At 33.0% G+C, this 25860-nt stretch overlaps 2 protein-coding genes across 2 annotated transcripts; one reads left to right on the top strand and one right to left on the bottom strand.

Moving 5' to 3' along the window:
* Positions 1-1005: 1005 nt before the first annotated feature.
* Positions 1006-4162, top strand: LOC137923591 (alpha-(1,3)-fucosyltransferase C-like). The gene is made up of 2 exons (XM_068766809.1): positions 1006-1958; positions 3787-4162. The coding sequence occupies exons 1-2, from the start codon at positions 1006-1008 to the stop codon at positions 4160-4162; spliced, it is 1329 nt and encodes a 442-aa protein (XP_068622910.1).
* An 8638-nt stretch (positions 4163-12800) lies between these two features.
* LOC137923590 (alpha-(1,3)-fucosyltransferase C-like) lies at positions 12801-14647 on the bottom strand. Its single transcript, XM_068766807.1, has 2 exons — positions 13806-14647; positions 12801-13098 (listed from the first exon to the last, which is right to left on the bottom strand). Exons 1-2 carry the CDS (start codon positions 14645-14647, stop codon positions 12801-12803), a joined length of 1140 nt encoding a protein of 379 aa, XP_068622908.1.
* Between the last annotated feature and the right edge of the window lie 11213 nt (positions 14648-25860).

The raw sequence follows: 25860 nt of genomic DNA, 5'->3' as shown, positions 1-25860 counted from the left end.
GTCAGTCAGATATTTTTATTTTTGCTGTTAAGATATTATTTAAAAAAAATCAAACGCAGACGACTTTTCTTCATTTTTTAAATAATTTAGTTTATGTTATGAACACATCTATTCGTTTAACTGGTTATGTTTTACGCACTTTTAACTAAAGGCTTAAGCGTCTTTCAGCGACTTTCCTCGATTTTGACTATTTCGTTGGACTATTTAATGGGGGCCTGCCCACGCCGCCGCTACCGGCTCGTGTTCGCGACGCGAAAACATTTCGGCCCAACTAAGTGTAAACTTTATCTTATTTTGGTTTTATAAGGATATTGCAAGTATTAGGGGGACCAGAAAGTAATATAGCTTTCTTAAGTTAAATTTATACGACTACACTTTTAACACGTTCACTGCGGCTTGAGGCCGATTCAGCCTCATGGTAGACTTTGCACTGGTGCGGCGCGTAAAACTCGTGTTTTCTCTCTAGTGCGGCGGCTGTTTACATTCAACCGAAACATGAGGCAGAAAAGGCCTCAACCGCACTACTAGGAAGTTCAGCTTGAGGCTGATTCGACCTCAGCCGCACCAGCTGAAAGTTCTTCAAAATTGGGCCCGCAGTGAACGTGTTAACAACTATTTATTTCCTTACCTTCGTTATCAAGAACGTTATACCATCTAGCATACAAATTTTCAATGCCGGAGCGGTAAAAATCAACCGGTTCTTCTGTAAAATATGTCGACAGAAAGAACATAACTTTCCGGTCCTCCTAATATTTTAAATTATAAATTAGATTACTTGTTATGTATATCCATAAAATTGCGTTTACCTTAATTCCACGAAATATAAACAAAGGGGATAATGTACGATTTACGCACGAACATTGTTTGTTGATTATCATGCGTTGTTTGTTTACTTTTCATACTCAATACAACATCTCTCAGGTATTCGTTGATATTGAGATGAAAGTCCCGATCTATTTTATTACTGATCAGATGAATAGTGTGTAGTGTTGTCAGTCGTGCAAGATGTTAAAAACGGAGACATTTGCTAAATTGTTTTTCCTCGTCAGTTGCACTGGCTTACTTATGTATGTCGTCCTTGCGTTTTACACATTTCACACCGCCTATACTGCTATTTCACAAGTGCAAAAGTTTCGTGATCGTATACAAAATTTTCCTAGTACGGATGTCACTTTCTCCGAAGATAGATTCAGGAATGATTTAAAATATATACTATTTTGGCCAACAGTTAATCTGACTCATAATTTTCTTGAGTCTGGACAAGGTGTTTTTATTAATTACAATTGTTCTTATTTCAATTGTTACGTAACTACTAATAAATATCTTCTGAACGGAGATTATAGAAATTTCGAAGCAATAGTATTTAACGCTAGTGTTTTTAACACGTGGGAAGAACAAAATTTACCTCAAAGAAGATTGACTAAACAGAAATACATTTTCTATAGTGCTGAGCCTTGTGATTCTAGCCCCATGTGTAATCTTTGCGCAGAAAATTATTTCAACTGGACATGGACTTACAAGTTAAGTTCTGATATACCGAGACCATTCATAGAAGTGCGTGATACAAACAACGTGGTTGTGGCACCAAAACAAAAAGTGAAATGGCTAACAGACGTTCTAGATATAAACGACATAGCTCAGGATAAGGAAGAGAATAATAATCATACAAAGTTAGCGGTCGCCTGTATAATCGACAAATGTGTAACAAAAAGTAACAGAACTGAATATGCTAAGAGACTTCAAATAATTTTAAAAAGAAAACAACTAGTTCTTGATATATACGGCTGTTCTTTTCTTAAATGTCCAGGTGGATCTTGTATTAATGATATCAAGAACAAATATTACTTTTATTTAGCATACGAAGAGAGTTTCGCGATGGACTATGTTACAAGTGAAGTTATAAGAGCTTATGATATTGGAGCTATTCCACTTGTTGCGGGAGGTGCTAATTATCACAAGTGAGTTATAGTCTACACTTTGTATAGTTGTTGTCAAATCGATAAATATATAAGTTATACTATTTATATCAATAAGCCCTGTAATATAGATTATTTATTATTTTTCTTAACGCTCTTAATCACAATACTCTTAATTCCAGTATGAACCTGGTTATATTTTCTTCTTATTTTGATCCGATAGACTTCCAGTGTATGTGCATAGGCCCTTTAATACGCCACGATGACCGGTCTGGATGTACTTTCGATCTCGCAGCAAAACTCTGAACGTAGTTTATTGATGTCTGGACTACCTAGACCCTTCTTATTAGGTTATTAATTTAACTCATGATTGTATCATCAAGAAACAGAATAAAGATGTTAAATAAATCTAACAATAAATCGTACTAAGTGTGTCTTATCGCAAATGGTAATTTCTTCTAGACAACCATTGCATATAACTATCCGCTATTCAAAAAAACATAAAAAATAGTCCTCAAATAATAGAAGCGATTGAATATCCGATGTCTATTACAATTAAAATATAAAATATTTATTATACGTATCAAAGGGAATATGCATTAATACTATATTACATATCTACTTATTTATTAATGATTAGCAGAACTATAAAAATAAACTTTCCGTGCCAGTAAAGCTTTATTAGCCTTTTGAAAATATAAAGAAATATGCAGGTAATTCGTTCAATAAGCTAGACAAAGGTAATGATTTATTTAGAAAATTAGTTGCATGCTTGAGAATTTATGATTACTGATTCTTTGACAACCGTTAGCACCGAGCGTGAGTGAATGTTACTAAGGAAGTGGAAGTTGTTTTTAAGATAAGAAGAGTGAGAGGAAAAATAGTACACTGTGTAATAGATATAAGTTTAGTCAGAAGTTTAGAAATTTGGTTATATTTACGTACTTCGAGTATACACCGTATGAAATATTGAAGTCGTTTAAGTTTATTGAAAAAGGCACCACGTGTTTTGATTGCAAAAGAGTAGATTTAAACATTTGATATGCCTTTAGTATTTTTAAGTAAATGTAGAGCTAAATCAATAACATTTATTATAGCTAAAGATAAAAATTTCCTGTGTTTTTATTTAGTAGTTTCAAAAAGGTAATGATATTACCAAAAATTTACGATTTTCGGTGACCGGAAAGAAGTTTCACGAGTGTTGGAATAAATATTGAATTATTTTTCTTATTTCAATCAATCAAAGAGAAACTAACGTTACTTATGTAACTATGATCTTAAGTCATTTTCCATTTAATTGGAGCCGTAAATTCTAAATATTACGTATATTTATCGCCCAATGCGTTGACGGATAAGTGGTCAGATTCGGTGACCGAGGTTGATGCGCCTGGCAGACTTAAAGCCTCATTGCAATGCGTCGGGGTTCACCTACACGGACTAAATTCTTCTAGATAAAAAAATTAAGGGATCCTTCTCATGTTACTTTAAAAGCACGTTTTCCAAATAGGTCTCAAAAATAAGTCCTAAGTCCTTCTGTGAGTTAAAGAGAAGTTATATCCCCACCGAGAACAAATCCATAGTGAATTTATATGGTAGGTATGTTTTGTATTTATTTCAACACCGTAGCGCTTTGAAATAAATGTTATATGGATTTCCTAGATTTTACTTTATGTTTAATAAAGTAAACGTGAACGCAATATGAGAATGTCATTACAATTATTTTTTTTACTAACACTTGCATATTTTATTAAATAATTTCGATAATCTAATCTTTCCGATTCGTTACTTAAAATGCACAACTTTTATTTAACTTCTATTTAACACGAATCTTTGTATACTGCACTAACCATACATTTTCTTTCAATTACAGGTTCCTTCCAGTTGGTTCCTACATCAATGCACGTAATAAGAGTATTGAGAACTTAGTTGACTTAATTCAAGTTATAATCAAGCATCCAGCCATATACAATAGCTTTCATAAATGGCGCAAACATTACGTAATTCGTGAAACCAGGCAATTCGAAGGCATTTGCGATCTTTGTAAAAGTCTTAATGACGACGTGAAGTTTAAAACAAGGAGCTCTCTTAAGAATTTTCGTTCATGGTGGTATTCTGGATCTCTTTACGAGAAGTGCAAGATAGACCCTGATCCATCCGAGCGTCCTCAACAGATTCTTAACGTATCAGATCTCTCTTTGTATTATAATTTGCTTCATCCGGATAACGGGTTGGATGAAAATGAATAATTATTTAATCTTATGTCAACCTTTATTGAACAATACACTATTTTCGTCTATTGATAATTTTTACCCTTTCTTTGTCTCCAAAGGTTATGAAGTCTATTTCTTGACATTCAAGTTTCTTTTGTCGAAAAACGACATTTCTGAAATAGGCACCCAAAAACTGTATTTTTAGATGTATGCATGTTTATTTTACATTAATGGTGAATATTGTTATTAATAAATTTTGAGCATAATTTTCTTATTAAATAAAGTTTTTAGTAACGTTATAGATCAACGTCAACACGTTTTGTCTGGTTTTAACAGAACAGTTTATAATAAAAGAATAAAATCAGTGGAAGTGCTTCTTCTTCCGGTCCAGCGCTGCCTGCATGCTGCGACTTTCCGCGACCTTACTTATGTCGTCGGTCCCGTAGGGGATCTGCCCACGACACGTCTACCAACTCGTGATCGCTACTCGCTTTCGGCCCCAACGGTCGTTGTTCGCACGGATAATATGCCGCTCCCCCTATCATTTCAGACGAGCAGTTCTTCCAGCTACATGAATGACATTGGTACATCTACGGATCGCTTTTTTTGTGATTTGATTTGAAGTAGTTAAAAAGAATAAAATCATATTTATCATAGTATTGATGAAATTATATAACTAGAAAAATATAACTTACCTATTAAAAGTTGGAAAACTATTTTAATTTTTTTAGTTTTTAGTTGTCGTTATACCAGAGCATTTTTTTTTCTACATCAGATTCACGGATACTGAAGGCACTTCTAACAATTTGTAGGTTTCCGGAGATTTCTTTTTGTCCAGTGACACAGTTGATTCAATAATTCTGTGCGTATTTTTGTTTTAAATATTAAATAGGCAACAATTTTTTTAATCTGAATTTTTAATTTAGCTTAATCGAATGATTGTTAAAATGTTTAAATGTATTAATATACGTATAAACAATGTAATACCAATTCTAGGCATAGAATTAAATCTTTTTGTTTATTTCTTTTATAATTTTTATTTAATTGAGTGTAAAAATCAATTTAAGACACTATATTGTATGGTTTATATTGCCTTTGAAAAACCCTAAGCAAAAAGCTTAGATCACCACTACAATTGCACGGAAGTTTATGCGAATGTAAGTAGCGAAGATCTGGGAGAGTCATGATGTCAGTAACTTTGAAGCCACTAACATTATTTTGTTAACACTCTTCTTTCAATAAAATGCAGTTTGAGAGAACCTTTTTTATTTACCTAATAGCATGGATATGGTAATATCAGAACGCACTGGCGTTTTAAATGGCAGTTGTGTCTATACTGTCAGTGCGATGTTATTTATATACCCAACAAGATTTACAAAATATTCGTATATTCTTAAAGAGTCTTACAAAAACACATTTTTCAACATGCTATTTTTCGACCAAGATTTTTTTTTTCAAATTTTAATTCCTTTTTTCTTCGATAATGTTATGATTGGATATAATTATTTACCATTAATCTCTGAAAACAACCTCGTTATATACATGGGATCAATGGTTATCTGTGAAAAACTTTAAAGTATATATATAGTTCATTTGTCGGCAAATGAAAAGCCTTAATGCCGTTGAAACTATTTTCTATCGCTCTGTATAATCACTCTAAAGGATGTTACATTAATTTATTTTTTCTATTTAAAAGTATATAAGCACAAGTCATAATCTGGTAATACTAAGTCTGCAGGAACAGATAGCAAAAAATAAATAATTTCAACATGTATTAATCCGAATTTTGAAAACACTTTTTCATATTAATTATCATTACCTTATTTATTCTCACTGAAACCTTTGATTTTTGGCTGGCGTTTACCATACATTAATTGACAATAAATTAGCTATAAATTTATCCAAAGTTTTTACCCATAGAACCAATCAAATTTAACATTATTGTTTAACCAAGACGCAAATTGATCTTTAGTAAAAATGGAATAACTTTTGAAATATAATCGAATCTTTTAATAAAGCGTCCTGACACAGAGGAGACACATGGGTTGAATCATTACAGAACCTTGATTAAAACCGTTTGCAATGAGATTTGCCTATCAATCGAGTTCGGCTGCCAATAAACAAGTGACGTCACGGATTTGCATAGTGAAGGAGCGAATAAGTAGGGTCAGAAACAAAGAGCTGTTGAATATGCGAGCAGGCGACGAACTCGGCGATATGCTAACCAGCTGGGCGGGATCACTTGAGTCGCCTTACGTACTCCTGCTCGAAATTTAGTACTTGGCATATTTCGAATTTGTTTACGCTACGCTCTATTTGCTTCTGTATAGACCCTATTAATGCCACTGTGAAAATTTACTTTTGTATACTTAACTATAACATTACTTATACCTATACATAGCAATTTAATTCGGGCTCTACTGACAATTACTTCTTCATCTAAAAATATATGTCTCATATAACATTAAGCGTAGTCAAGAAAACATTATCAAAAGTGAAATTTCAATCTAGATCACCTTTACAAATAGATTTAATATAGTATATAAAAATATTCATATACACTCTAAGTTATTTGATGACACAGATGAAAGTTTTCTTGTAGTTAGACTTTGTATATGTGGAAAATATTTGTAGTTAATAAAATGAAACGTCCCCTGTTTTTACCTTTCATTCCCATCTTATTCCTTCTCTTTACTTCCTTGTCCTTTCCTTTTTTATTCCTTTATAATTAATTGTGTATAGTTTTATACTGTGCTACTGTAAACTATTTAAAAACAGCTTCATTTATACGAGTACATACATATGCATGTTTTAGATAACTGCCAGTTTTTAAAAAACTATTAGAACTTTACTTCTCAACACAGAGATGTATATGTTTCTACTGTTTATCTCTGGGTATATATCTATATCGTTTCAACTCACAGACGGTCGTAGCTTTCCCCCATAAATGAGAGGATCTACAATAAGCCCGGTAGGTGATCACAATATGGTATTATGTTACACAAATGACGCTAGTGCTCATCCTCTGGAAACTTCTTTGTGAACATTAGTAATCCTTTATAATTAATGCATAAAGTGTCAATTATATAAGATTGTATTCTCGGAATCGAACCCGCTACCTAGGATCGCGAGTCTCACTCCTCTACCGCTGGGTTACCAGTTCTCTTATAAATCTATGTATTGCATTTTAACTGTGTAGTTATTTTAATGAGATATGTTTTAAATTTAATTTAGTCCTCTTTACTGCACAAGCTAGAAAATCGATACATAGTCGCATAATAGTAAATAAAAAGTACAATAGTGGGGCGGTAGGCAATCACACGAGGCAATTATTTCCGGACAATATATATAAATACAATAATAAACAAAAACATCGAACATGTGCGACATAGATCGCACTTACCTCAGAAAGAATAAAGGAACAAAAGAAGAAAATAAAACGAATAAAGGATAAATAATCATTCGCCATATTTGTACATCGAATACAACCTTGTTCACTTGATTATCATTCGACTTTTGTCTTTGGTAACTTTTCTTGGAGAAAGCTACTTTTTGTAATAAAATAACCATTTGTTTTTAGTTTCTTTCTTTCTTTTTTTTTCTTGCGCTGATGAACAATAAAGAGTTAAATTAATATGTTTCTGTCTATCTATACTTTAGTAAAGGTATCAAGACATCATAGGCATCGGTACGGTGTAATCTAGCCGACTCAATGAATATTCTACTAGGCCCGGCGACACTTCCAGCGCTATTGAGTCAAGAGTGTGCCACTGAACTCGCTGCCGTATGAATTATGCCCAGTCAGCTCCTTGAACGACTATCCTACATTTTCTGATGACGTATAAAATTTCTACCTGATCTATGCTGAAAACTATATTGAATATGAATACAAGAATCATAAAGATTGAAGCCTTTTTCATTTATGAAAAAAATATAATTTTTCTCATGAAATGTTACAATAAAATATGTTATATTCCTATTATATGCTAAAGTGTTACCAAAACCGCTGTACCGCGTTTTTAAATAAGCACGCGGCATGATGCAGGGGTGGGGGAGTATCAGCCGTTTCGTTTCGTCAGTCTAACGACAGTCAACACTGGCGGTGACGGCGCTTATGCTATTTATCCCCGGCCCGCACCTCGCCGCGCCTTCCTAAGGCACGGTACTATCGTTTCGGTAGCATTCTAGTTAAGATAATTTTAATTAACCAAACCTTAAAATACAATAATTATACTACATTGTCAGGATTTTAATGATTATGTGATGGTGGACCGAAAATCTTACTAAAGTCTTTGGATGACGTCGGATGCAAACTGCTCCCAACTTCTCGTATGGGAAATCTATGTCCAGCAGTGGAACTTCTATGACTGAAATAACGTTCATGATGATGAACCTCTGGATAGAAATTACTCTTGGTATTTCCTTAGTAAGATGAGACCTTTCACAGTTATAAATGTAGTATATGATTGGAACAGTGCGTTGCTAATTACGGTAAGATTCGACAGACATTCATTAAACAACCTTACACTCTTGATGAGAGTTTTTACTTAAAAACGCATGAGTACAAATGTAACTAAAATCTGGTAATCTCTTCATTTACATATTGTGATTGCGTTTCAAAGACCATTACGCGTAAACTGCACACAATCAAGCTGCAGAATTGGATTCCGTTTCAGGCTCGGCGATATATCCAAGTCGATAGGTGTTAACGAACCACGGCGCACCTGCTGCACCGCTACAGTGTTCTTTGGTTGCAACCATTTGCTCTAAACTCGTTACGAACTCGAAACTAATTTTGTACATTATTTATATCGGATGTATATGGTTTTACACATATGTTAAATGAAGTAACTATATATATATTTATCGGTAATTATGGTAATATTCAAGATGCATCGTTAGTACGTCCACACTAGGTAGACATAGGTAATATGGGCAGCGCAAGACTGGACACCATGACGATTTTTGGCAGAGGCCCATCTCCCGTAGAGAGCATCTATCGGCAGATATGACGATAATGAATATTCAAAATTATCTACATTTCGTTTTAAAAAGTCAAAACACTTGACAACCGTTAGAATTATTTATTAATAAAAACGAGAACTTATAAGCGCACCTTAAATAAAATATTAATAACATATGTTTCTATATCTAGAATAATTACAATAATTAATAGGTATTTTTTTTAATATTTCTGTGTATCTGTTACACAAGTAAGTTTTGAGTTCAGTCGATAACCTATGGAGGGGATTATTTTTAATATATTTTAAAACCAGTTTCATCAATGCATAATGTTTTTACAGGATAATAAGATGATAGAATTAACAAAATTAAAATGCTTGTTCTAGTAATATGAGTCGCTCATGCATAAGAATTCTGAAATACATACACCTGCATCCTCGGCTCAATATATATCCTTCAAAGTTATCTAAAGTACGTAGAAAATTATAGTGTTTTATATACAAAATCAGTGTTAATCACTCTATATCTAGTTGGAACACTGTGCTACTAAGACGGTGCTCTTTAAAACCCGGCTCAGTCGATCGTTGCCGTTAGTCTTTTGCACGCTGTGTCAAATCAAATGCCGGGATTATTAACTTCTGCCAACTGTATTGGAAACCTATTGGGGAGGGCTTATGTCCATCAATGAATGAAATGATGATGATGATGACCGTTTAGAGGTAGATATTTCATTCGCGATAATACCTCTCAATATGTAAGAATGTCCTGCTAGAAGGTAAAATATATAGTAGTAGTGGACATGCATAAATAGCATTTACTGCGACCAGAACGCACCTGGGTCCAATGTTTCGGGTATTTAAACTCCGTAAACTATTTAAATAGTAGTAGCGGTGATGCAAGCGCGGCCGATTAAACTGCATAATTTATAATTTATAATTTATAATTTTAGACAAAATGTAATGCTTACGTAACTAATTAGGTTATTCACATTTGTACATTTTTAAAATATATTACATGTAACATTCGTAAAAAATAGTCGTAGACATAAAAAACCACAATAAATTATGACTATAATATCTATATATATAACCATAATTATTTGTATAAACCAAATAATTTCTCTTATATGAGATATCATTACGACGGAACACTGGAATTCTAATATATTGTTTATTGACACAAGAGTTTGATGATTTATGTCTTATAATAAATGCTTCGAATGTTTATAATACATTACGCTACATAATAGTTGCTAATAGAACGTAAATGTTTAAGTTGTTGACATATTAAATAAATAAATAAAACAAAGTTTTACAAATTAATTCATATAAAATACACAGGTCTTCTCTAAAAAATGTAAGAGGAATCATCGTCATAGTTTTAGCCGATAGATAGCAACTTCAAGGCATAGGCCTCACTAAAGTCTCTTTATGGAGGGATATACCTTACCCGCCACGCCTAGCAGGCTGGTTGGTAATCGTAGTGTAGTATTATGGATCACAGGAGATGCCGCCCATCTTTTGGAAACTTATTGTTTAATTATTGCACAAACTGTGAATGCGACCTTCGATCACAAGTTCCAGTTCTCTATCGCAGGGCTACCACTACTCGGTTGAATGAGAAATACAGGCGTGAATCAACACATACACGAAATATTGTCTGGTGGTAGATATCGTATTAGTATCTACTTAAATGTCCAAGTGAAAACATCAGTAAAAATAATTCTAAGTAATTTAGTAATAAATTAACAAAAACCGCATATTTTAAAATTAAACCTAAAATGTTTCGCCGGGTGAACAGTTGACAGCGTTAAATAATGAATTGAATCCCCTGGGTGTGATTCGGTGATAGATTTACAAAGGTCACTCAACTTTGTTGAACGGAATGTACCTGTTTTTGCAGCTAAGTAATGATCAACTCTGGATTATATAGTTTATAGTTTATTCTTAAACAAATTTATAGTAAATAAAAAAATTGTAAACATTTAACGTCAATTTGAAAAAAAAAAAACGAAACATTTTTAGTCACATATCCTCAAGGTGAAGGTCTTTGGTCAGTGGGCAGACCACATTGCGTGCAGTACAGATGGCCGTTGAGGCTTTAAGATTCTGGAGTGGAGACTAAAGATCGACAAGCGTAGAACATCCACCTACACGGTAGATAGATAAGACGAACGAGTGGAATTTAAAAAATAAATATTAAGTTTTTTTTTGTTTTTTTTTTTTTTTTTTTCTCTTATAAGTATTTTCTTAAATAAAAGCCGAAGTTATTTCTTATTCCATCAGCTACCTGTCTGTATAAGTTTCGTCAAAATCGTTTCAGCTATTTCAGAGATTAGCTGGTACAAACGGACAGACGGATGAAAACAAAAAAATGTAATTTTTGTATTTTTACCGTGTATATATATATTCATAGCCATGTATTAAAGTTATTTTAATATTACAAACAGACACTCAAATTTTATTAACTTGTTTAGATATAAATAATAAATATATGTATAAATAGCAAATTCGAAATCTTTAATAATTAAAAATAACGATTGTAGGCATACTGTAAGAATCCAAATATAATTTAGTCTCATAAAATAATTAGTATCATATTCTAAAAACAATACATCTTATACGTCTTTGTTAGAAACACGGGTTTGTAAATTACAATTGAACTGAGCATTTTCATCCCCTTGTTTCTAGTGTTTTGTTGAAGAGGTTTTTGTGTTGATCAATGTGCCTTACAATAACCTCTCTTTTGTTAAATTGAGTAACAGTTTCATGTATGTCAGGCGTTTGATCAACTCTCTTGTGATTAAATGTTTATTACATGTATGCATTTAAGATAAGGCAATTGTCTGGTTTATTCAAAATAGAACAGGAACTGTAAAGGTTTAATAAAACGTAGACATGCTTGCAATATTTTAATACATTAAAATATTTTATGTCTACATGTAAATAATATACAGAAAATATTTAAAAACTGAGATTTTCGATGTTTTTAACTGTTGTTTTTAATTTTTGTTATAAAAGACATACCATACCATAACAGTAAGTTAGGGTCTTTGGGAAACGCTAGATAGCATTGTATGTAATGTATCCAACATTCGCATTCAACCAAAAACTTATTGGAAATTAATAGGGAACACCTATGTCTGAACGACCTGTGCCTGTAATGATGATGATGTTAGCACATGGCGCAGAAACATAATTATTTGTGATGCAAACACGAAGTTCAATGTTATATAAAAGTAAGTGATTCCGATGTATGTATAAGCAAGTATTTATTAAATACGCTATTCAGAATGATTCCGAAAACAACTTTGAATAGAACGAAGATAGACGAGCTTCCATTCTATTGACAGAAAAAGTGAGAGATAAAAAGTATTCAATAAATCTGATTCAAGAGCTGTCGATCACAGATGTGATGCCGGCAGTGAAAACGGCGTCCCTTTGTTAAGAAGCCAATGCGTTGATAAAAATAAAGAGAAAAAAAACTCGCATAAAGTATTGTAACAATTTGAATAGTAATTTTCATACAAAGCGTACGTATAATATTTTAGATAAGATAATAGATACTTTTTAATTATTTTAATAAACATAATTACTCGCAATAAAAGAGGATCACAAGATGATGTTTTGCAGACTGTGCTAATACTGTCTGTTAACCCTTATCTAACAAGGTTACATTTAAATTGTATAAAATATTAAAGGCAATATGAATTTTATTCAATGAACATGTCATACATACGCTTTTCGTGACATTTAAGAGGGTAAAAAGGATTCCAATACTCTCTAAAATTTTTATATATCTTACTATCTCTGCGTCTCCCAGTATTCTTATTTAAATATTCACATAAATCGCACACGTAATCTTTAGGCCTAAGTTTATAGTGATAGTAATTTTTCCAGTCAAAAAAATATCCGTAAATATCAGGGTTTTTGATGAGGTAATCGAGGATTGATCCTAACTCCTTTAACGTTGAGTTTCTTACGTTGATGTATGAACCAGGAGGTAAAAAACTGTAACGAAATTATATTAAAAACATTATTAATACCGTTAATATTTTTATACTATAATATTAAGGTTAAATATATGATTATAATTAGCGATATAAATCCGCAATTACAGCTCAGTGGTGGACTCTAGCTCAGGACTGAGAATTGCAATGGTAGTTCGCGGGTCGATTCCAGCGATACAATCTTATGTAATTCACGCTTCGTGCCTTATTTATATAGGGTTGCCTCTGCATCAAGGATGGGCACCAACTTACTATGCGTACCATAATACCACACTGAGATCGCACACCCGCCTGCCAATCGTGGTGATTATGGTATATCATCCCACTGACATCTTTTCGAGAGGCCTAAGAATTGGGTTTTGTATACTATTGCAATGGGCATATATGGGCTGAAACGACTATCTAGCTGCATCAGTCCAAATTTAAAATGCACATACTATTGTTATGTAATTATAATTTTATTTAGTAAAATAAATATTAAATTTGTTCAATAAATATAGCGAAGAAATGCTTACGATGAAATTCACGTTATGTTAATTTTTTTGTAAGAATGCTATTAGCAAATAACTTCTGACAGTATTAATCCTGTAAGGACAGCTAGTAATTAAATAAACCCGGTTGCAAGTGACTGTAAAACTTGATAATTACACAAAAGTCTTTACAAACACGTAAGACTATTATATCATATAAATTATATTTTTTGTATACCTTGAGTATTTTGAACTTCCGTCAACGATGGGTATTGTAGTATACATCATTGCCAGTCCCATTCTTTCGGAAATATGATCTATTGCTATTGAATCTTCCAAAACGAGTTGAAAATAATATTCTCTCTCAATTAAACTGTAGCAACTTAAAATATCATTATTAGGACACTTTCGCCCACCACAACGTCCGTATATATCCAAACTGTAATTATAACCTTTTAGCTCCTTTTCAAGGTTGGTTATTAGTTGCACATGCTTGCGTCTGGATCTGCATTTATTAACAATCCACGCAACTGCTTTGGTCTTGTTTTGAATTATCTGCTTATATTTATCATTATGTTTCATATTAGTAATCCAGTTCATTTGTATTCTCGGGCCCACTAAAGTATTATTAGAATTGTAAATATTAAAAAATGGTTGTGGTATATCGGAATCCAGTCTGTATGTCCAAGTTAAGTTAAAAAAATCTGAATACATAGGTAAACAAATAGGAAATAATTCAGCCGAATCCATAGAATTGAATATATAAAGCTGTTCATGTGACCTTGGTAGTTTTAGATTTTTATGTTTAACATTATAGATTTCATTAATGTTAAATACAACAGTACCAAAGTTTTTTATGTCACCATTAAGAAGATTTTTATCGTAAGTAATGAAACAGTTAATAAATTTGCATCTCTGGTTAATAAACATCGTTTGACCCGTTGGTAACTTGGGCTGACGTTTCAAGCCAAACTCTGATTTAAAGTTCTTGTCTTTCCTCCAAAAAAGAATGTATTTCAAGTCTGTCGGAAACTTTAAATAACGATCTTGGATTATCGATTGATTTTCTCTTATCATCATGTTTAATATGAAACACACTGTGAACATAAATGTTATGACAGCAACGTAGACACAATTTTTAACAAGAGCAACATTGCAAATATTTGCTAACACTAGATTATACGCATGGCACGTTTTAAGTACTTTATTTCTTTTAATTATTTTCATGGCAACTAAGAATTGGCTTGAATGCTTAGAAGATGGTCGCAAACTGAAAAGCAGACAATGGTCGACTGTGAAATATTGCAAAACGGTCATTACACAATACATTGTAAGAAAAAGTTTGTAAATATTATCGAAAAGAATGTCTTTTGTTCAAGCTTCGACATAGTGGTATTTTTAGATACGTGATTCGTGTAATTGATGATTTTTATTGGAGTGTAGGTCTCTTTTGCTAGATGCTATCTAGACAGTTATTTTTTTTAATAATTTCTCGTGATTTCTACCGGACAACCTTTGGTTGGAGATGAAAGACATGATGGATAGGGTAGTTAAGGGTTAACATAATAATATTAATATATACTACACATTCCAGAGTTAAATACATTTGCACATATACATACACATACACTTAGACAATTACATAAAATACTATACACACATACATATATACAAACTTACAACTTACGTAAACATATACATGGAAAAGGTATTACATAAATACGATTAAAATGTACTTTTATTATGTTTTTAAAAGCTGACAGCGATTTAGCGCATCTTATTGCTTCGGGTAATTCATTCCATAAGCTGACACCGACAATAGTGAAAGATTACTCCATAGATATAGTAAAATGAACAGGCATAGTCAATTTCAAGTTCTTCGTTGATCCGAAATCTAGATTCTTTTACAATGCAAAGTCAACTAACTACTCTAGTAAGGATGTTGGTGACAGTCATCACAAAGCGAATATCTCACTGTATTTGTAGTTTGTTTTCGTATTTTTGCGTTTGTAGCTCCTATTATATTATTTTAAGTTGAGATGTCATTACAGAACAACTCAATTTGAGTAGTTTCTATTGAATCCAGTTTTTCTTGTATTTTACTAATGACGTAAACAATATATAACAATAATAATCACAGTGGCGTTATAAATATAAAGTTAAACCAATATAAAGAATACATGAATAAAAATATAAACGTTTTGGTTTATTAATAAAATTATCATGTGAAAAACTTGCTCGTTGTATTAAATAAAAAAATATTCTGTTATAGTTCAGTATCTATGATGTATAAATTGTGAAGTTGTAAAAAAAAAATAAACTAAATAACAGCAATGTATCATGTATGAACTAATACGGTAACTTTTTGGGTGGGTGGTAACATGTTGTAATTTATGTGTTTAATTTCGCAAAATAAAGTCGCGAGTTTAACCGACTGGCGCGAGAAATCGTATTCTCGTATCTGACTGTTAATTTATGGCCAAAATACTTTTCTCGAATATGAAAATCGAGTATGTTTTTCTGTGAAATTGTTTTTAAATTACTAATGTAATGGGACTAGGATTATTTATACTTCACGGTATTTGTAAATGCTTAAAGGTGTGAATGTATGTAATGTGTCAACAAAAAGCGTTAAAGTTTTTGCACTTATTTTCAATGACCTGTATAAAGTGATCACTCTGAAATATAAAACATTAATTAATTTATTTATTGGAATGCGTTAGGCCAATAACCTTTGTTTCTTGTGACATTAACAATAATTAATTTGAACCTGTAGTAATCTGATTTTTAAAAATCCTTTTTTTACTATGTTATCATTATATAATTTATTATTTCTGAAATCATTGATTTTTACTTAAATTTGTTTTAAATAAATTTTACTTGACTATTGTCACACTTGTGTACATGTTTTACTGTTCTAAATATAACTATTTAGAACAGTAAAACATGTTCAAAATTGTTTCTGTATAATAATTGGATGTGTTCGTCTAGAAAATAGCTTTCAAAAATTTTTTTTTAACACAAATTTTGTACATAGTTAATTTTAAAAGGAACAGCTTATATAATCATTACAAAAGCAGAAACAAGCAGAACAAATGATACACTTATTTTAAAGATATATTGGCAGTAAATACTATTACCATCCTAGGCAAATTTGTAATAAAAATTAAAAAAAAATGTTGTTATTTGTATAAAATTTAAAAAGGTCGCTTGTGTAATTGTGATATTTGATAGAAATTTGTGATCGTAGCCTTATTAGTAAGTTTCTATAATAAACTACGCGGAGAATCTTTAGACCGCGAAAGAAAAAGCGGGATCATTACACCGATTCTCGCTAAGTCCGTTTGTATTGTGGATTAAGCGAAACATAAGCCGGTTAAGTCTTGCTTATTTTCTGTTGTTACGCCTCAAATTGTCGACACTTGAGCACAGATTAGCTTCGTTACCGCGCCGAGGAGTACCTGCAATAGGGCGGAGACGTCAACTTGTCGATAGAATTTTAATTTTTTTTAAATGAAACGTGAAACGTGGTGCCCAAGATTTCTCTACAAGATTGAAACGGGTGGCCGCTAGAGGGTTAAAGGTTCTGGAGTGAACTGGAAAGGTACGAACTGGTATGCGAATTAAAGGATGTCCACCCACAAAATGAACAAACGACCTTGTTTAAGTGGTCGGAAGGTAATGGTCGCGGGCAGCTTTTTACCGGTCTTATTGAAAATTTACCAGAAAGAGACCTATGTCCATCAGTGGTTATACAGCGGTGGAAATGATCCTGATGATGATATAAAGTCTTCAAGTTGGTGTAATAGAGATAGGTGTAGACAAAATTTATTTTTAACAAAATAAAAAGTAAATATGTTTAATTCTATACATTTTTCACCAAACAGCTACCCAGAAAATTGCGATCCTTAAAAAAAGTTTAGCTAACAATGGTGGTGTAATTTAACAATAGAATGAAACCATTGTTATCATCATCATATTATATCATTCATCATTTCAGCACCAGGATGTTCACTGTTGGACATAGACCTCTCACATAGATTTCTAAGAGAACCGGATGGAAGCGGACGGCATGTGAAAAGATTTAAGCAAGGTCATTCCGTCGGTCCGCCATTGTAATAAGAAGAAATTTTTCAAATACTCATCTCTATGTATTTGGACCCACAAGTATTCGAAAATTATAGCTCTTATAGACATAAAACTTCGCCTGAATATTTTTTTCTTTTAGACTCCCGTTTTAAGGGCCCTCTCCTCCACTCCTGCATGGGTGATAGGGACTTGCTTTACAAGGGTTTTTTTATTATTTCAAGGCCAGAATATTTTTGTCATGTTAAAAATTACAAAGAACGGATTTTAAAAAATGACACCCACAAAAAGTAGTTCGAGCCATGCGAAGCGGCCGGATGATAGCTAGTATACATAAATATATATAAAATATAACTTTGACAAATATCATTAAGTGTCGACGTATAAATATATACAAATTGTTGTAGTAATTTGAAATTGCCGCGTTCTCAACTTCTCACTACGTCATGACGTTTGACTGTTTTGTTAAACGTCCTTGCCGCCCTCTCTGCTATAAAAGGTTTTGCTAATGTGTATTATTCTGTTAAATAAATAAGTAATTAAGTATAAAGCCTATTAATTACATCAGGTTATGGGCCCAGAACGTAATCTGTTTGTAATAAGTATCAGTGAGAAGTAATATCAGTGAAATAACGATATACAAAGTCGCCGGTCATTAAAACTGACACGACATAACCTAAAGCCGCGTGGTTTGTGTAGAAAAATATTTTTTTTATACAAAATGTCTTCAAATACAATGACTCTTATCGAAAAGTTAAGTGGTCGAGATAATTACAATACATGGAGATTTGCCGTGATGACGTATTTACAACATGAAGACCTCTGGTGCTGTATCGAAAATAATGGCGAACCTGTTGATTCAAAGCTCGACCTGAAAGCAAAGGCAAAAATTATATTGTTGGTTGACTCAGTGAATTACATACATATACAAGAGGCAAAAACGGCAAAAGAAGTGTGGACCAATTTACAAAAAGCTTTTGACGACAAAGGGTTGACAAGACGCGTGGGCTTATTGAGAGATATGAATACAACGACGTTAGAAAATTGTCAAAATGTTGAAGATTACGTTAACAGAATAATGAGTGCAGCACATAAACTTCGAAACATATCATTTGACATCAATGATGAGTGGCTGGGTACATTACTCCTTGCTGGATTACCCGAAGTCTACAAGCCAATGATTATGGCCCTCGAAAGTTCTGGTGTGCCGATTACAGCAGACTCTGTAAAGACTAAGCTCTTACAAGAAATAAAGAGCTCCGAGTCAGTAGCATTGTATGCAAGTAAGTCAAGTAAATATAAACAAAAGGACTCTGATAGTTCTCCGAAGTTTAATAAAGGTCCCCGTTGTTTCAAATGCAACCGTTATGGTCACATAAGTAAAAATTGCAAAACAAAGAAAAAGGACCAAGGCAAAGAAACTGGATATGTCGCTGTGTTCTCGGCATCCAGTGCAGCAAATGACAGTAAGAGCTGGTTTGTTGATTCAGGAGCGTCCATGCATATGACAATGAGGCAGGACTGGCTATACGATGAATCATCACCTCCAATTACAAGCATCCGTATTGCTGATGATGAAATGCTTAAAGTGAAGAGCTGTGGAAAAATAGATCTGCCTATATGTAATAGTGTAGGACAAACACAAACCATACAATTAACCAATGTGTTGTATGTGCCTGAGTTAGCAAGCAATCTTCTCTCCGTGAGTCAGCTGATAAAGAAAGAATGTTCTGTACAGTTTAGTAACAATGGCTGTAAAATATTCAACAAATCTCAAAAAGAAGTAGTAGCTTGTGAATTAGTGAATAACATGTATCGTCTGAACTTAAGTAGTGCACAAGCATATGCATGTGATACAAAGGAAAGTGACAGCTACTTATGGCATCAAAGGATGGCTCATCTCAATATGACTGATCTGAACAAACTCTCCAAATGTGCAGAAGGTGTCAAGCTTACTGACAATAAGCTGGATATGATATGTGAATTTTGTCAAGAAGGAAAACAGTCCCGGCTGCCGTTTCCTAAGGAAGGTTCTCGTGCTAAGAAGGCTCTAGAACTTATACATTCCGATATCTGTGGGCCACTGGAGGTGAAATCAGTTGGAGGAGCGCAATATTTCCTCACATTTGTGGATGACTATACCAGGAAAGTATTTATTTATTTACTTAAAAACAAGTCTGAAGTATTTAATAAATTTAAAGACTTTAAAGCATTTGTGGAAAATCAACTTAAATGCAAAATAAAGAAATTAAGAACTGATAATGGAAGAGAGTATCTAAGTAACGAGTTTATTGAATACATGCAAAATTGTGGCATTATACATGAAACTTCTAATCCATATACCCCACAACAAAATGGGTTAGCGGAACGTATGAACCGTACATTGATGGAGAGAGCTCGCTGTATGTTGCTTAATGCTAATTTACAGAAACACTACTGGGCTGAAGCAGTGGCGACAGCTGCGTACATAACGAACCGCTGTCCAACAAGATCCATTTCATACGCTACACCTGAGGAGTTATGGTCCGGGAAGAAGCCAAATTTGAAGCACCTTAGAATCTTTGGATGTGAAGTCATGGTTCATGTTCCTGATGCTAAACGTCAAAAACTGGATCCTAAGGCAACAAAAATGATATTTATTGGCTACTCAGAAGTCACTAAAGGTTACAGACTATTAGATACTAAAACAAGAAAAATTCTTATCAGTAGAGATGTTGTATTTCTGGAAAATTCTGTACAAAGAAAATATTGTATGGTTCCGCTAACAGAAAATAATAATAATGTTAAAATATGTGCTGATGAAACAAAGAACATTGATGAATCTGTTGAGCTAACAAATCAAAGCACAAGAGAGTTAAATAACTCATCTGTAACATTATCCGATAATGATGAAGAAGAAACATTCTTCTCCGATGATGATCCTGCATATGTACCTGAAAAAGAAATAAATATTAGTGGACCTAGTAATATAACACTTAGAAATAGAAATAGTAAATATGAAACTAATACTTACCTCTGTCAAGGTGGAGAACACGAAGAAAATGATACTCCAATAACTTACCGAGAGGCTCTGTCATCAGTGGATAAAGATAAGTGGAAAAAGTCTATAGAAGAAGAGTTGCAAGCACACAGTAAGAATGAAACATGGGAGTTGGTGAAAAAGCCAGATAGAGTGAGAACTATTGGCTGTAAGTGGGTTTTCAAAGTGAAAGATACACCATCGGGACTACTGTATAAATCAAGGTTATGTGCCATGGGCTGCTCACAGAAACACCAGGTTGATTACACAGAAACATTCTCACCAACTGTCAGGTATGACTCTGTAAGAGTTTTGCTTTCTAAAGGGTGTCAGGATAACTTGCAAATGATACAGTTTGATATTAAAACTGCTTTTCTCTATGGATCCATAACTGAAGATATCTATATGAATCCACCAGATGGTTTAGATGTACCTGAAGGGCATGTTTGTAAACTTAAAAGGTCATTATATGGGTTAAAACAAGCACCCAGGTGCTGGAATCAAACATTTGATTCTGTTTTAAAGAAATTTGGTTTCACCAATAGTCACTCAGACAAGTGTATCTATATTGGTCAGTTAAATGGTAGTAAGGTGTACCTAATACTGTATGTGGATGATGGACTAATAATTTCCAAAGATAAAAGTGTGTTAAACAAAGTTATTGATGATTTAAAAGTAAATTTTGAAATAAAAGTATGTGAACCTAAAAACTTTGTTGGCCTAGAAATTGAGAAAGGAGAAAACTACATATTTCTACATCAGACCACATATATACAAAAATTGCTGAATAAATTTAGTATGACTAATGTCAATGGGAACAGTACACCAGTAGAGACAGGTATCAAATTAGAAAAGAATACATCGGAGCTAGATAGAAACATTCCATATAGAGAAGCTGTGGGCTCCTTGATGCATCTAGCTATAGTCAGCAGGCCTGACATAATGTTTGCGGTTAGCTTAGTCAGCCGATATCTGGATGGTTATGATAGTACTCACTGGAATGCCGTAAAACGAATAATGAAGTACCTCAAAGAAACTAGTGATTATGGTCTGTACTATACACCTTCACAAAATAATACACTAGAAGGTTATTGTGATTCTGACTACGCTAATGATGCTGAAACAAGAAGATCAATGACAGGATATGTATTCATTAAGAATGGTGCTGCTGTTACTTGGGCCAGTCAACGTCAGCAAACGATAGCACTATCTACAACTGAAGCAGAGTTTATGGCTGCCTGTAGTGCTACAAAGGAAGTTATTTGGTTAAAGAGACTTTTGTTAGATATAGATGAATATAATCAGGATTCTGTAACACTTAACATAGATAATCAAAGTGCAATATCTGTCATAAAAAATGAAAATTATCATAAACGATGTAAACACATAGATATTAAATACAAGTTTGTTAAAGAGAAATATGAAAGTACAGATATTGATCTAAAGTATATAAGTAGTAATGAACAAAGGGCTGATATATTTACTAAACCCTTATGTAAAAGTAAATTTAAATATCTAAGAAGTAAATTAGGTATTAGGAAAATGTAACTGTACTTATAAAACTTGATTCTGTAATACTTTGTTTAGTAATTTCTGTTTAGTAATTAGTAGTTTCTGTAATACTATGTATGTATAAAGTAACTTAACCTATTGTTTTTGTTAGTTACTATTATTTGTTTCACTTTACAATGAGGAACGCTGTAATTTGGAGAGAGTGTTGTAGTAATTTGAAATTGCCGCGTTCTCAACTTCTCACTACGTCATGACGTTTGACTGTTTTGTTAAACGTCCTTGCCGCCCTCTCTGCTATAAAAGGTTTTGCTAATGTGTATTATTCTGTTAAATAAATAAGTAATTAAGTATAAAGCCTATTAATTACATCACAAATGATACAACATATAAATTTATTAAAACAACTGAAGTCTTGTTTCGAAATATATTCGATATAATAAATATCTATAAATAATGTAACGAACAATAGACGTGAATTATTGCACGGAATCTAATGTACTACAGGTACTTGTGGTGTTGGTACATTAAGTAACTATTAAAGTAGTTTATTACTCTTACAACAATATCGATAAATTTCTAAATACCTTGCTAAAACATCACTAGTTTTCCAAGTGGTCGCGCGAGGAAGCTCGCGGAATAATGATTTCTTTGAATCCCCCACTGTTTGAAGTGCTCGCCATTACTGCCTCTCAGATACGTTTGTGTTCTGTACTTAATAGCAGATCTCTATGTCAGTTCTAATTGTTTTCTTTACCTTTGTGCGTTGTTTTGTCGGTGCCGTCGAAAAATGACGTGGTCCCTGGTCACGACTGCCTTTGTGAAGAAATTCATTTCAATTAGACTCTGTATTTCTATTTATATGCGATGTTTTTCTTTCAATATATTTCTGAGTTTTTTCTATGCTATTAATAGTGTACTGTATATTTCAATGCCCCGTGTACGGGCACCCAACATATGGATAATTTTATGTCTTTTTATTTGATGTAACTTTTAATTTTTATAGAGAAATAACTGATAAGATACGTAATGACTACTTAGATTTCTGCGAATATTACATATGAGATAAAACTAACTTTTGTCGGAGTAATTCGATGTGAATGTTTTTTTTGACGTTTCGAGTATATTTCGCTTGGGTACCCATGATCATGGGTGGGACGTACCTTTATTTTATAACGTAGTTAGTTTGATTTCAATCCGATTTTTTTAAATAAACGTGTAACATTGATATAAGACTAGAAAAAATTATTCCAACACAAATTAATGTATGTATAATATACTAAAGGATTGCTATTGCTTATAATCAAGTTGCCAGAGGATTGACAGCGGCGTTCTCTGCGTATGATAAAACAACACTGTGATCTCCAACTCGGCTGCCAGCGTGATATTTCCTTCCAAAGATATTTTTAGGAGAGGCTTATGCCTTGCAGTAAGCGTCTGTTGGCTGAAACGACGACTATGAGATCCGATAGAAGCTCACTGAATAGGTCACCCCCAAAGATTGCCGAGACATCCAGCTACTTCTCGCGACATTTATTACTATGTTGTCGGTCTATCCAGTGGAACGCCTATCCATGCTGATCCTAAATTATACATAATTAAGTTATTCAGTTTTAATTATAGAACATATAGTGTTGATATAATAAGTTATTGAATTTAAAAATAGCAATTAAGTTAAGATAAAAGAAGATGAGAGAATCTATCTCACAAATTGCTTTTATCTATTTATGTTATTCGCCTTATGCATTTATATATAGTGTTTCATGCATTGACAAATCGAGACACAATGAACAGGTATCGCTACGCAAGTTGCTATAGAGGTTTGCGATATTTCAATTGCTATTTTTTATTTTACTACCGCACGATCCGTTATCGTGGTGATCCTTGGAGATGGCTTATGCCTTACAGTGAGCTAGTTCAAAGTCTTTACAATACAAGACAAGTTAACTAAACTTAAAGAATAAGATTGCCAAAAACTACAGAAGATATTCAAGCAAAGCGTCAGCTTAAATTGGACGGACTCAATCAATTTGAGTTGGGTGCAGAAGAAAAATTGGACTTCGCAAACTGAATTGTCACAGTTTCAATTCCATTCCGGCGGCAGACGACCGCGGGCCGGCGGCGCCCTGTATTTGCAGAGGTGTGTCTACATTGGCACAACTAAGCGGAATTGAAATTTTAAATTACTGCATGTAAAGTTTAGAAACGTAATAAATTGTAAGAAACATTTGAATAAACATGAAATCGAATCGGTTACTGTAATAAACAAAATAAACATTACAAAATGTTATGCAGTTTTTATAGAAACTTACTTTTTACTAGTTAAATATAATATCTACAAATCCTATCTTTACCATTGAAAAAGAATTTCAGTTAACATTTTACATTTTATGTATCTAAGTGTAGACGTTTGGAATAAAATATTCTAGATTAACTTGAGTTGAGCCAAAAGAAATCATTTTCAGACTTTTAAGAAGTTCCTAGCTGTAATTTCTTTTTGTTCCGGAGATTAGTTTAAAATATGGAGTGGTGAGTAGATTTTTGAGGTCTAGGACGGAAGAAAAAATATCTACAGCTTGCAATGGGGTGTTATGGAAAAATATTATCGAAACATTCTTCAAACTATATTATATCAAAAGTGTAAAGAGGAAAAAATTCTGTGATAGTAATTGTTTCATGTAGGATCGCTTCGACGGATATCTGTAGATACGGAAATATGTTATTTAAGAATCAAAAAACACTGTTTGGTGTTATTTGTATGTATCTCAGCAGCGATTTTATTTGGTACCAACCAATCATTAGCAAACTTTACAATTTTTTTATTGAGTGCGATGTTGTTAATATTGATAGGTTGTAAAAACCTTTTTATTTTGTCATAGTGTTAGATTTATAAGATGTAATAAGTGGTGGTCTGTAATTTTCATTATTTGATAAGGCCAAATGTCTGGTTAGACAGCAAGGGATGGTATGTATTTAGAAGACATTATTTAAAAAAAATAGAGGACGCATAATTTACATTTTAAATTTTTATTAAAATGAATATTTGATTAGAGCTGATTTTTAAATATAAATTTGAAATGAAAATTTTGCCGCCGGACACTACACAACTATTTTGAATTACTATAGCTTTGTTGATATTAGTCTGTGTAACTGAGGTTTACAGTTTACTAAGAGTACTTTAGTAATGTATATATACATATACAAAGTGCATTGACATTAATAGTCTTGGAAAAGCTTTACTAAGCCGATTTAGTTCTGGGCCCGAATTTCTATCTCTAACAAAATATCCCCCTAATGGCTGTAGACTATTCGCAAGTGTAAATCACTGTTAGGAGCGAGTCGCACTGTTTCCACGTCGGGTCTCAGTCGTTTCCAGTGATTTAACACCTAATTAGTGGCGTATGCGGTGCCCGTTGGCGCGATGCGCTAAGATGAGAGAACAGTGGTTTCTTAATACACGTATACAATTAAATATAACGTGAAACTACAGTCGCTGTACGCTGTGAATTTAGTCATTCTAAACGTTACGCTATAATTTATATAATCTTTTAGAGAGTGGGTCAATGTAATTTAAAAAGGATACATTTAGGTAAAAGACAGAATGTTTTCCTGAAGGAATAGGCAGGAGGTAAAATTGCTATTTCAAGTTATGAATACATTATGATATGTGATAAATATA

This window comes from Battus philenor, unplaced genomic scaffold (assembly GCF_028537555.1).
Source record: "Battus philenor isolate CCGP_79_NKW_IND1 unplaced genomic scaffold, ilBatPhil1.0.hap1 SCAF_22, whole genome shotgun sequence".
NCBI classification, from domain to species: domain Eukaryota; kingdom Metazoa; phylum Arthropoda; class Insecta; order Lepidoptera; family Papilionidae; genus Battus; species Battus philenor.
The sequence above is the reverse complement of the archived record's forward strand: the minus strand, read 5'-3'. Positions and strand labels throughout refer to the sequence as shown.